At 36.0% G+C, this 12,951-nt stretch overlaps 1 protein-coding gene across 3 annotated transcripts in view; it reads left to right on the top strand.

Annotated features, from left to right (window-relative positions):
- Positions 1 to 12,951, top strand: part of CERKL (ceramide kinase like) — a 63,175-nt gene that overhangs the window by 45,636 nt on the left and 4,588 nt on the right. For 2 of the 3 annotated variants that reach the window (XM_064515034.1, XM_026110320.2), the window contains exons 5-10: positions 1,855 to 1,997; positions 7,913 to 7,987; positions 9,469 to 9,646; positions 9,902 to 9,970; positions 10,306 to 10,334; positions 10,415 to 10,523. In XM_064515034.1, the coding sequence (XP_064371104.1) occupies positions 1,855 to 1,997; positions 7,913 to 7,987; positions 9,469 to 9,646; positions 9,902 to 9,970; positions 10,306 to 10,334; positions 10,415 to 10,523 (603 nt within the window). The remainder of the gene's footprint in view (positions 1 to 1,854; positions 1,998 to 7,912; positions 7,988 to 9,468; positions 9,647 to 9,901; positions 9,971 to 10,305; positions 10,335 to 10,414; positions 10,524 to 12,951) is intronic. The other variant, XM_064515035.1, reaches the window with a different exon arrangement.

Raw genomic sequence — 12,951 nt, 5'->3', positions numbered from 1 at the left:
AAGGTTGCTACCTGCAGTAGTAAAACTGGAAGTTTTATATATTTGTATCTGAGTGCTCTCTGTAAGTAATGCTGCTAATTCTTTAATTCATTGTAAATATTGTCAGTGCTATTGCTGGCTGGTTTCTATTTGATTTCTACAATGTCTCCAGTTCCCACGAAGTTTTGTAAGATTGTAGGCCATTGCAGCGCCACATCTTGGTGGCAAATAGGAAGACTGCGTTTGCGATGCTGCTATTCCAGCTACATTTGCTTGTTTGCACTGTCAGGAATATGCGCTATACATGCATCAGCTTGCTCCGTAATCAGGAACCTGAGCTATTAAGGATTTCTTTAAAGGAATATCTCAGGTTAGACAGACTCTAGTGCACAGTTGATTAAGAAACTTGTCATCTGATGGTTAGACAGGTGTTTGTTCCCCTAAGGAGCTGTCTTGAAGGTCTTAGTCAAATCTGTCTGCTCAAGACTTTCAACCGTTTATGTACAACAGGCTCATGCTGATTAGCTGTGGAATCCCCAGTCCCTTGCACACCTCTAATTCTGGCCAAAAAGGCAAGAATAATGTTAAATTAAAAATTAAAGTGAGTGTCATTTGTTGTTGTTGTTATTCCTCTGACTCTGCATCTGTTTTCAACAACAACCCCCCCCCCCCCAAATAAGATTAAAATATATCTATTTTCAAAAATGTTAAGTCCCTCTAAGTGGACAGTTTTTCAACTTAGAGATTCCTGGGTTTGCTGCAGTGCCACAGACTTTTAAACTTAGGTATCAAACTATAACTAAACCAAAAAGGAGACAAACAACAGGAGATTACTGTTAACAAGCAGGCAGAGAATGTGCTCCAAACTTTTGTTGTGTAGTCTTACCTTTTTTGATGTGGGCTGTGTTTAGCTAGAAAGAAGAGGCAATACTCCTGAAAATTTAGGAACGAAGTAGTAATTAGGAAATAATAATAATAATAATAGGAACCAAAGAAAAATATTAGAGAAGCTGAGATAATCCAATGTAATAACATCATGAATATTTTCTTACAAAGAGCTTACCGGTTTTATCTGTTTGAATTATTGGACATAGTTTCACAACCACATTCAGATTTATGAGATTTTAAGTAAACGTCTTCTAAAGTAAACCTGACTTGTTGAGAAGAATCTTTAACCATAGAAAAACCATTAACTTTCATACATAGTGATCTAGGGACTCACTTAATAGTTGCTTAAACCAAATAGATAACAACAGAAGAAAAAACACTGGCTGTAACAGAGCTTTTACAGACAAATGCATTCCTCTGTATAGCCGTAGCAGGTGAGAGTTTAATTACATGCTCCGGAAGCAATGATTAAGTACCTTCATGCACCCGATGACTGGTGCAAAGCTTTTATACCTTGCTAAATCCTTCGACTGCCTGCATAGCCTGTGGGATTAGCTGTATTTAAAGTGTATTTAGTTTTGTTGTAATATTTGAGTTGTTATTAGAATGGCAGTTAAAAAAGCGTGGAAAGCCTGTATGGGTCAGTATTGTAAGATTTAAAGAACTTTTCCACTTAAGCACGTGCTGAACTCTACGGTCTGATTAGTTCTTTGGCTCGGGTGTTCAGTGCTCTTACATATGTTTTACATAACGTGATACAGATAAGTTGTTAAATATACTTATTTCTACTCAGAAGAAAGCAGAAATAAGGATGCTTATGTTATGTTTGCTGATCTGATAGTGAAGCCCTAACTTGTTTTTAAAGAACAAAATGATTTTTAGCTATTTTAAATATCATTATGTAGATGATACGTGACAGCTACCTTTCATTTGATCAGCTGTGAGACGATTTATCTTGCACTGCTTAGCATCTTTGTTTTGTAATAGGGTAGTTTGTGTTGGTGGAGATGGATCTGTCAGTGAAGTTGCTCATGGTCTACTCCTTAAAGCCCAGATAGATGCTGGAAAAGACACAGACTACATACGCATGCCTGTGAGAGCACCGCTTCCTCTTGGAGTAATACCAGCAGGTGAGGCAAAAAGTACCGTTACAGTGTGTTAATCATCTGTTTTAAATCCCTCTGGCATGTTTTGTAGTTTTGGCTACTGAAGCTTGAATTACTTAAGGGGGCTATTGAATAAATCACCTAAATTAGTGATTTAGATTGATTACAAATGATTAGATTTTAAATCATTGGAATAATTTATATTAATGGCACAGATGAGTTCTTTAGCTAAAGAAAGACGCTCTGGAACAAGAAAACTAGAATTCTTTTCAGTTGATCTAGGTAGAGAGCAGCAAGTTTTGCCATTATGTGCTGGCAGAAATCATACTAAATGCAAATTTCTTATTTTGTAGAATTTCCTTCATGTAAGCCCTTGTTTTTCTCTTCTCCCTCCAGTTTTCTTGGCAGGTTCTCAGTTGGATTCATGCTTAGGGTCTATTTATAAGTGGTGTCCCAGGAATATCTTTTGTGGATTATACAGGAAAAAGTATTGTGCACACAAAGCTGCATCCCACAGGTCTGAAAAAGAATCTATTTTTTGAAAAATCTTTTCCCTCCTTTCTCATTATATTGCCTGATTTCATTAACATATCTTGTTTTCTGTTTTGTTTGCTCACAGTTTTTGTCTTGTCCTTCTCGGAGTATAATTTGGACCGGGCAGAGAAGCTTATCTAGAATAGATACAGGCAGGGATAATTCTGCACTGATGTTTCAATTACTTTCCTAAAAGAGGAGGGGTATTTTTTGCATGGACAGTCCGCTCTGGTGTGGATATTGATGTGATTATTTTGTAGTTTTGTAGATCTTTTCAACTAGTAAGGAAAAAGTCCCCAGCCAGGTGAACAGCAAATCATTCTTTTCAGTTTCCTACAAAAAAAATTAAGCAAGTCACTCCAAACTTGGCAAGCAGATGCAGTTTTTTAGGTGCCCTGACTTGCTTTGCTTTACCAATTTCACACAACAGTGGAACACTTCTAAAAGCACTAAAGTGTTAAAACAAGCAGTAATTGTAAAATGCAAGATTACACTAGCTTTTTCAAGTTAAGCATGGAAAATGAATCAGTGTAATCTCAAAAACATGAAGCAAATGAGTTTTAGGCCAGCAGTTTGACTTTAACTTGCCAGTTCGGTTGCTGTGAATGCCTTGGTGGTGGTGTGACCTGGAACCTCTCCAGCCCTGGCTCCATGCTCTTTGGGTGTGCTTAGGTCACTGCTTCTCTTCATTAGTACTTATACCCTTCAGGTTAATACCAAAGTGTGTCATGATCAAGAAAGATATGTACACCCAAAAGAATGCTATATATCATACAGTTGGAAGCAGTCTTCATTACAAGGTGGTGAGATCAATTTATGTAATAGTGTGAGAAACTTCTTAACAGATACAGCAAACTTTAAGCCTATTTTATTTCAATATTGTTATACACCAGTTATCCAAAAGTGGCCATGTAGAAATAGATAAGTATGATATTTGTGTATGTGAAAAAGATGCAACTTATATGTCAATCTTTTTTTCTCCAGAAATCCATTATACCAAATATTAAGATTCTCTAGTTGAGTAAGAATAGAGGCTGTATTATAGGATTGCATTATTTGAATGGATTAAAGTCTGGGGTTTGGCCTCTGTTCTAAGTAGCTAAAACAGCATTTTGAAGTTCCAGCCGGCTTGATCAGGAGGAGCTGCTTTTGAAGCAGTTTGCCTCCTGAAGAGAAAGGTCCGGAGGGGAGTGTGTCTTCACTGGAGTACTCTATTGAGCTAGCAGACCAAGCTGCCTTATTACGGCCAAAATCAAATGGATCAGATGTGGGGAAGCCTGCAGTTGTACTGCTGGCCATTAGCAGTAGTGGTTGTTGCTATGGGAACTACTGCTAAGAAACTGTACTGAGGGGGACTCGGATAAAGGGGAGGGGGGACCTGGAAGGACATTAAAAAAAAGCTATCCAGTCCTTACGGAACAAGAGACGATCTATATCTGCTGGCTGTGAACCTTTTTGTCCTAAATGGTTCATTTAAATAAATTCATGATTCCCAATTAATTCAGAAACAAAGCGTTACTGAGGGGCTGTTAATTTCTGTGATATTTCAGGCAAAGAACCAAAATGTTGGTGCAGTTTTCATCAGAATTTTAGATATGCTTGACTAGGAAGTCATTACATCACATTTATCTGTTTGGATGGGGAAGACATTAACAGCCTTATGAATATTCATGTTGTCTGGTTAATTAAGTTAATTGTACTGCAGAAGTGCTCGCACTTCCAAGGACATCCCTTCCCTTCCCTACTCCCCCTCCCAGTTTGTGCTGGGTACCTTCATCAGTCATGCTTTTCCTGACCTGCAGATACTTTGTCCTTACAGTGATGCTTTTGCACATTTCATAGGAAGGAGGTTGCAGGAAGTTGTTTGTAATGTCAGGAAAATGGGTTAATGGGTTAATTTTTCAAGTGGAATTATATTTTTGGAATAATAAAGTCCTTTTTCTGGTAAAATATATACTGGTGACAGAGATGTTGGAGTTGCATGGTTGAAAACTTTTTATACTGTTTTTCAGTGCGAGCACATACATAAGCGTCAAAAAATGCCTATTAGTCTCCAAAATAATATGATAATGTTCCGGGGAACCATCTTGTTGCTGGTAAACAATATCCCAGGTTTACGTGGAGGAGAAAAAAGTTTAGGTGACTTGGGAAAATGAATAATGTTTTTAACAAATTTAAATCTGCAAGTTTGCATTCCAGCATTATCTTCCGTATCTTCCGTGAACTTCCACTGTTTTGGCTCTGTAAGCTTATTTCTGTGTTCTATATGTATAGGACCTAGGTAACGAGACTGTAACGCGTTACTGGGTCATTCTTGGGACGAGAATGCTGCTTGGCCTTTATCGTACACACGTACGAGTTCTCCCAGAGAAGGTGAGGGTGCTGCTACAGCCTAACTGTGCCCCTTCCAGATTTGCAGCCTGTGCAAAGGCTCTTTCTGAGGGCAGTACTGAGGTCTCTAAGCGCAGAAGGGAACTTGTTTTGTTTTCTCAGGAGTCAGGAAAGGGTGGATCTTTGTCTTGTTTACTTCTGCAAACGTTAATGAGCTCTACAGACTTAAGAGAAGGCTGCAATTACTTGTGCTTATTGCATTTAGTACGAATGGGATTTAATTCTCATTAAAGTCAATATGAAGATTGGTATTGACTTCAGCCCTGGTCATTTGTTTCCTCTTTGCCATCTGTATCGATAAAGCACTGTTTCTTAAATGAGGAATCCCAGTTTTAAGACATACAGAGCCTGATCTTCAGAAGTATTTTTCCACCCTGTTCTCTTTTATTGGCTTGAACTTTAGTGACATAGATTTTTTTTTTTCTTTCAGAATAACAGCTTCCCTATTGTCCATTTACAGGAAGTAAACACAATTTGCATGTCTTCTAATAATCTGAGTTGCTTGTGACTGTATGCTTTCCTTTTTCTGTGTTTTTTGAGGAGAGGTTTTCTTATTCCAACTCCAAAACATTCTCACTTTGTTTTTTAAAAATTAAGGTTCCTATAAAAGTCAATTAGAGTTGCAAAAATATGATCCAAGGAGATACTTTTGAGCTATTTCATTGACTAAGCAAAATTAGTTGAATCCAGAGGTTAAATGGAATAAGTCTTTTAAACTTGAAAGGGGTGTTGGGCATATATTTCAATTAGTCTGTAAAGAACTGCTTTTTAGATCAAAACTAAATTGTTCAGGTTATTTTGTCCCAACATATCTGTATAGAACCGTGTTTTATAGTCACCGAATTGAAAAGCTTAATTGTTTGCATATTAAATAACAGCTGGAATTAGAATAACAACTTGCATTTTTATGCTTATTGTACATAAAGGAAAATTCAAATAATATGGAAAAATATTTTTAGCGTTGTTGGATATAAATTATTGAAATTATATTATTCTTAATAAAGTGCACTTCCTGTTAGTATTCTCCATATTTAGAGAGACTATCTTCTGGGGAAAAAAGCAGAGATTTGTGTTTTGCCTTTGAACCTACCAGTTTCTGCTTCTCTCAAAGTACTTTGTAATCCCAATTTGCTGGGCTTACTTAAGCATTTTTTCTAAAAAAAAGGAGGAAAAAAAGATTATTAACAATATAGTCACCTATAAAATTTTGAGAAATAGATTACACTTCTCCTTGAATTGTTCAAAAAATAGAAATGGACTCTGTGAGTTAATGAGAATCTGTATATAACTTCAGTATGCACATAATCTGATTCCTTACATGGACCACTGAAGATGCAGACTTGCAGAATGTTTTATGCCTGTTATCTTAGTGCGTGTACCTCACTTATTTCCTTCACACGGTAGCAACCCTGAGGTCCTTACTCATAGCTCCTCTCTTTGATGTTTTGGAGGCTTTCTATGAGGTTCCAGTAGTCTGAACTGCTTTCAAAGGAGGTAGCAGGCACTCTGCAAGATACCAAGATACAACTCCCAGTTATTTTCCAAAATCTTGCTCAGAGAAATTATTGCAAAAATCAAAGCACATGTGACTGTATAAGAATGACAAAATGCCTTTAGAACTGTGTAACTGTGTACATCGGTTTTCCCATGGTTAGTATTTTTTTACCACTAACGTGACATCAAATGGAGCAGAGTTGTGATGAACATAACTTTTTATTATAGTATATGATGCTTTTTAAACGGCTTATTTAAATATTGAGTGCTTCTGGCTTGAAATGTGGTGGACCCTCCCCCCTTGCCTTTTGACATCCAAATTAAATGCTTCGATAAAATTCAAGGCAAATTTAGTGTACAGAGTTGTCTACTGCTGCTGTAACATTAGGTAATTCAAGAAATGAGAACATGATTTGAAAATCTGAGTAAGAGACCCTAACATCCCATAAAGGAATGAGTTCAAACTTCTTCCCTGGCAATCGTAACCTGTTAGTGAATGTTTCATGCCTTACTCAGGGACAGAAAGCAGCTCTGAATGCTCTGCTTTCTTGGTGACAGACCCTGGCTCTTTACTTACACAAAGGTGAATCAATCCTGTGGCCCTGCTACTTTAACCACGTCTCTGGGTTTTCTTACCAATGACAGAATTCAACTTGAAATTATGTTTAAAAATTATACCCATTTAGGAAAGAGACAACCATCCCTTGTTCATTGATCTGCAGACCAGGATTTTTACGATCAGGCAATATTTAAAAGTGAGGTGATACACAGTATTTTATGGCCTATAAATTAGAGTAGATGGACAAAGTTTAAACGTATACTCATGTTTCTTGTGCAGGAAAAGTGACTTGCACATCAGTCAAGCACCACCAAACATGGCTCTTCAGAACCATGCTATTTTTTCTTAGCCTGCTGACAGTTATTTTTCCATTCCCTCTTCCAACTCTGTTCATACCCTTGTTTTAAAATTAATTCCTCTCCAGTGGGTAGTAGTATGAGTGGTCTCCCAGTGGTCCAGGCAATGACAAAGATGAGTCTGATGGGTCAATTTTAGTGTGTTGAATGGAAGCCAGTAATTTGTGGGCCAGTCAAATTCTACATTATCTTTCCCCCCCCCAATCATTAGCTAGTTCTTGTATGTAAAACTGATGTATAACAATCAACTAATTTTATTCACTATAGTTTGTAGGAAAATAAAGTGTAGTCTGCTTGAGGCAAAACAGCTATCTTTGACTGGATCAAGTAGAATTTTGTTGGTTTATGGCGTTTGTTTTTAATGACTTTGCAGAGAGGATTTGGTATACCTATGGAGGTTTTAATGGTTTTAATTTGTACTATTCAGCATTTCTTCTGTTACCAAGACTAAATAATTTGTGCTGCTTTTTTTTTCCCTTTGAAAATGCAGTAAATGTCTCAGATCCTTCATCCAAACCTTTGAAATATATTTTTTTCTATTTTCATTCTTGTTTGCTTTTCTGTGCCATTCTTATTTTTACAGTAGTTTGTGTTCACCTTTTCAGGTACTACTAATATTTTGGCCCACACGCTCTATGGTATTAAGCACCCAGTGACTGCAACGCTGCACATTATAATGGGTAAATATTTTTACATACACTATCAAGTTTTAAACAATAAAGAAGCATTTAAAAGTTTTCCCTAAAAGTAGATAACCAGCTGTTTAATAAACACACAGCATTACGCTTTATCATGGTAAATTGTATGTTGTAGGACTTTGAAATCCAAATGATTCTAGTCCTCATCAATAGTGTATCTGAAAGGTTACGATTCTTCAAGTACAGTTTAGAAACAAAGATTGGAGCTTCAGCTTCTGACACCAAAAATCTGCCATGGAATAATGTCTGCTTTTTGCATTAATGCCCTTTGATTGATGTCCCTTTAATACAAAAAGTAACCTTTTCCAAACTTGGTTGTGTGAACAGCTTTTATTATGCAATGGTTGTTGCATAATCATCTGATTTTTTTAAATTAAATATGCCTGCAGATAACAACAGGAAAGTATCCAGTACTATCTGCTTGAGAAAGTGGTTAGGTTTGGACTCTTCGGGGAAATACTGACATATTTCTGAGAAGGTATTGCTTACCTCTCTATCTCTGTGCACATTTCTTTTAAATACTAACAGATTCCATTGGGAATCTTTATTAGCAGAAAAATTGCATCACTTGCCATTCAGTCTGCGCAACAAATAGGTTTTTGAATGTGAAAATGTAGTTATGCTGAAAGAAAAGCTAGGTTGGCAGTGCAAACCTTAACTTCAGTAGTTAGGAAATAGCAAATACTCAGTTGAGCAATGCTAATATTCCTCTTAAAGCAATTTTTGTTTGGGATACATATTCTTAATGAAAAGAGGATAATGGGGAAGGTAGTTTCATCTTGAGTCTCTACTTTTTAGACTTCACAGTCAGCAATGGAAGAGTCATTGCTCTATTTCTTAGATAGAAATACAGATGCCTTGATGTGCAAAATCCAGAACTGTGTCTTTTTTAATCAGAGACACTCAATTTAATGGAAAGCAGAGATTCTATTAAATAGAATTTTTATTCAATTGTATATATGCTGTCTTGACCAGAATTAGATGTTTAAATTCTGTAATTGTAAAAATAAATACATTTGAAGCTTATATTTAAGAGTCCCTGCAACTCCTCCAGTAAAATATATAAAGTGTGCTGTTGCTAAAAGTATGATCGGTACAACGTTTAGCCCTTACACATATTTGGTGGAAATTTTGCAAATATTTATGTAGCAATAATACATTTTCTCTGATACTGTTTTTTGAAAATCCGAGCAATGATTAAAAGTCAGACTGCATCTGGTTTGACATGGATATTTTATGGATATTTTAACTTTAACGTTTTGAAGCATCTGAACATTGTTCTTCAGATTTATTATTTTTTAGAGTCTAAATTGTATCTAAATTCTTTCCAGTTTTCTTTGGTAAAACTTGACTTCCTAAAAAGAAGAGTCTGGACCTTTATCAGTTAAATTAGGTGGAAAGGAGATCATAAGTTATATTCAGTTTATGTTTATAATTTCTGGTGTTTATCTCCAAAATTTTAGGACATGTTCAACCACTTGATGTCTGCACTTTTAGTACTCCAAGCAAGCTTTTACGTTTTGGGTTCTCAGCTATGTTTGGCTTTGGTGCAAGGACTCTAGCTTTGGCTGAAAAGCACCGTTGGATGCCGTCTAATCAGCGGAAGGATTTTGCTTTTATCAAAACACTGGCAAATCTCAGGTATGCAATAACTGCTGTATTTTTTCCAATATTTTTCATTTTCTTGAGGAAAGTGTAATCATTGAGATGTGGTAAAATACAGACATAACTTGACAACTTAATTGCAGCCAGATCCATGTGATGTATATGCTTGTTACAATTTAAAGAGGAGATAATGTTTGTATATTCAGCACCATCTTAGAATCATTTTAACTTTGATAAAAGCCTGTCTAACAGTCAGAGTTTATGTGATAATAAATATCAATGCTTTTCTAGGCCAGAGGAATGTGAACTATCATTTCTGCCTCTACAGATTTCACAAGAAGATTCTCATGAGAATGACAGGTAAGTAAAACTGAGTTAATCCCAAATCTACAAAAGCCTATATCTTTGAAGATACAATTGTACTAATTCTTAATTTTGTTCCAATTTGATCATCAGGCAAAAAGATCTTAAAGATTTATCTTGAAAATTGCTAACATGCACACTTTGTAAAATGTTCCCTATTTATGAGACTACAGAGGATTTGTTACAAAGCAGTTTTCCACTTAGTATTACTGTTTTGTTCAGTTTCATTAATCCTTTTTCGATCGGAATATTACCTTTTTCTTAAATAGATGTTGTTTAAATATGCTAAAATTACTTTAAATTATTTTACCTACATATTTTCACTCTTCTAGAAGGAAGAAAGAGACAATTAAAAAAAACGGTGAGTTTCAGCTTCATTATTTAAAAGTGAGCTGTGGCTGGTTAAACTGAAGCAATATAGAATTACTCTGTTATATTTAGGCAGCAAGGATCAATGGTGCAAGATCCAGGGTCACTTCCTGAATGTGAGCATTATGGCAATCCCTTGTCTGTGTTCAATGGCACCAAGAGGCTTGGCACCTAATACGAGGTCAGTAGGGGTTTAGGGAATTAGTCATGTCTATAAATTCTGACATCTTACCTTAAGACCTTGGCTTTCCTGAGAATACTAGCCTGTGTTTAGGCAGTCTAGACCCTCCGGATTGGGGGAGGGAGAATGGACTGCAGCAGACTCGATAATCCTAGGAATTGTAATCAGTTTTTAGATCAGGCAAATAAGGTCAAGTAGTCTAACTGGAATAATGAATGGATAATTGCTGTGACTAAATTAGTTGGCAAGTCTGACTTAACTAGTAGTCATCAAGCAGTCTGTCATAGGTTTCAGCTGTATGTAGAAACTTCGTTGTTGGATTTTTTTTGTTTTATTTTTTATTTTGAACTATGAAGGTGCCCTTCATCTTTCTCTTTACAGACAGGGAAAGGGAAGTATGAATCTTTTTCTGCTATCATGAAGAACTGAAATTCACACTGTATTTTGTCTTTTTTGCCAAACTTAGAAAATATAACTTCTACATATACAGTTTCGGGAAACATCTGAGTCTGTAATCTGTGGATGCTGACTCATTTTGCCTTTAGGTTATTGTTGAGAGCATGCTTTGCGGTGATCAAAATAGCTGTCAGATGATAAATATTTGTACTTGCTATATGCAGCTGAAGGTTGAGTAGAACAGCAAGTACAGACTCCATAGTCTGTACATGAAATACAACACCAGTCCCTCAAATAAGACATCAAAACTCTTGTAAATTAAACCACTCTTATAAAAGATTATGGAATGAATCTGCTCTCTTTCATTTAATTATCATTATGTGCAAATATATGTACCTTAGAATGATCAGGAATTTTAATGTTGTACTTGCTGCTCTGGTAGAATTTGACTTGTCAGAAAAAAATGTAGCAACAGATGTTTTTGATGAAGCTTTCACTGAGAAGATTTCTATGCTACAGGAGTCCTGGTAAGCCTCATACTTCCACATAGTACCCAAATGCTGTCCCCCTCCTAGGAACTTGCTTTGTTTGATATTTTTACTCTGTTGTATTCCAGTCAGTAGAAAAACTCTGGCAAGAATTGAAGAAATAAGTCTTTTTTAGCTTTGCTTTTTCTTTCCATCTGTTCTGGCACCTGTTTTTCATGATAGGGAATTTTATGATAACTCCATGCAATTATTGCAGGCTTGTATGAAATGGAGCATGTTTCTCCTACAACTCAGTTGCTCGGTAGACCCCACTATCTCTTCATGTAAGGAAATACTAGTTATTTGTATAGTCTTAGGAGTGCAGTCCTCTGGTAGGAAGAGTAGGCACTTCAGAAATGTGCTTCGTTTCTGAGAGTGAAGCACATCTTGACTGCAAGCCTTTTCAAAGTAGGAAATATAAATGTTGCACTAGTTGTTGCAGATACAGGACCCGCTATGGAAGTGTCAGCTAACCTCACATGTATTTTCACTTTGTCCTGTTTTCCACAAAAGCTTTCTGCAATGTAACAATGAATGTTTTGACCATTGCATGTAACTCTAGTTTTACACTAGCCTAAATTTGCAAAGACAGTTAAAGATTTGTTTAACTGTTTACACTGAGACATGCAAGTTTGTTGTGTCTCACAGTGCAGGTATCATGCTTTACTGCAGATTGGACTTTCAAAGGAATGAATGAGAATTCTTTGTCATCTCTGAAAATATAAGGACATAATGCAGAATGCATTGCCCAGTAATGTGCCCTTTTATGGTAGGAAATATGGTAAAGATGTACCTGTTTCAATTTCACCATCACGGTTTTCTAGCTCAGAAAATCAGTGCTGTGCTAGGTGACTTGTTCAATAGTTATTTAAAAATTATCTTTCTCGATGGTACTCTGTTGTGGTCTGAGAATATTACAGATGCAAGAGTTAAGTAGCCAGGGAACTATGAGTATGGAAAGATCTGTGGTGTTAGGCTAGAAATATATATTAAAAAAAATCTTAAAATGTAACTTTCAAAGCATATATTCTGAATAAATATATACATGTATATTCAGAATATTCAAAATATGTAATCTATATATAAAATACAATCTCTGCAGTCACTGTAATGTTCACTGGATACTTTTTTTTGAAGACTGGTTTGTCTCCATAACTTAAATGGGCCTTAGGGATGATTGCGTTAAGCCTTAGGTTAGCTTTTCTGACAAGGTATAGTTGTGCTGAGAAATCTGTGAGTTAATACTAGCTGAGTGTCATGACCCAAATTCTTGAAGATGCTAAAATATCAATTGCAACTGGATACCTAGTAGCACTGAGTATCTGAACTGCAGTGTCTTTTAAGCTCTCGCATATGACCTTTTGATTTTGCATAAAATTCCATTCAGTTCTTAACTCTTATGTTCTATGTGCAAAGTGTAACTAGACCTCTACTGAGAATTTCTTAAAAAAAAAAAATAAAAAAAATTGTATAGCGGTGTAGGTAGGGATCAGGATCTTTGTTAG

The sequence above is a fragment of the Dromaius novaehollandiae genome, chromosome 7, assembly GCF_036370855.1.
Source record: "Dromaius novaehollandiae isolate bDroNov1 chromosome 7, bDroNov1.hap1, whole genome shotgun sequence".
Lineage (NCBI taxonomy): Eukaryota > Metazoa > Chordata > Aves > Casuariiformes > Dromaiidae > Dromaius > Dromaius novaehollandiae.
The sequence above is the reverse complement of the archived record's forward strand: the minus strand, read 5'-3'. Positions and strand labels throughout refer to the sequence as shown.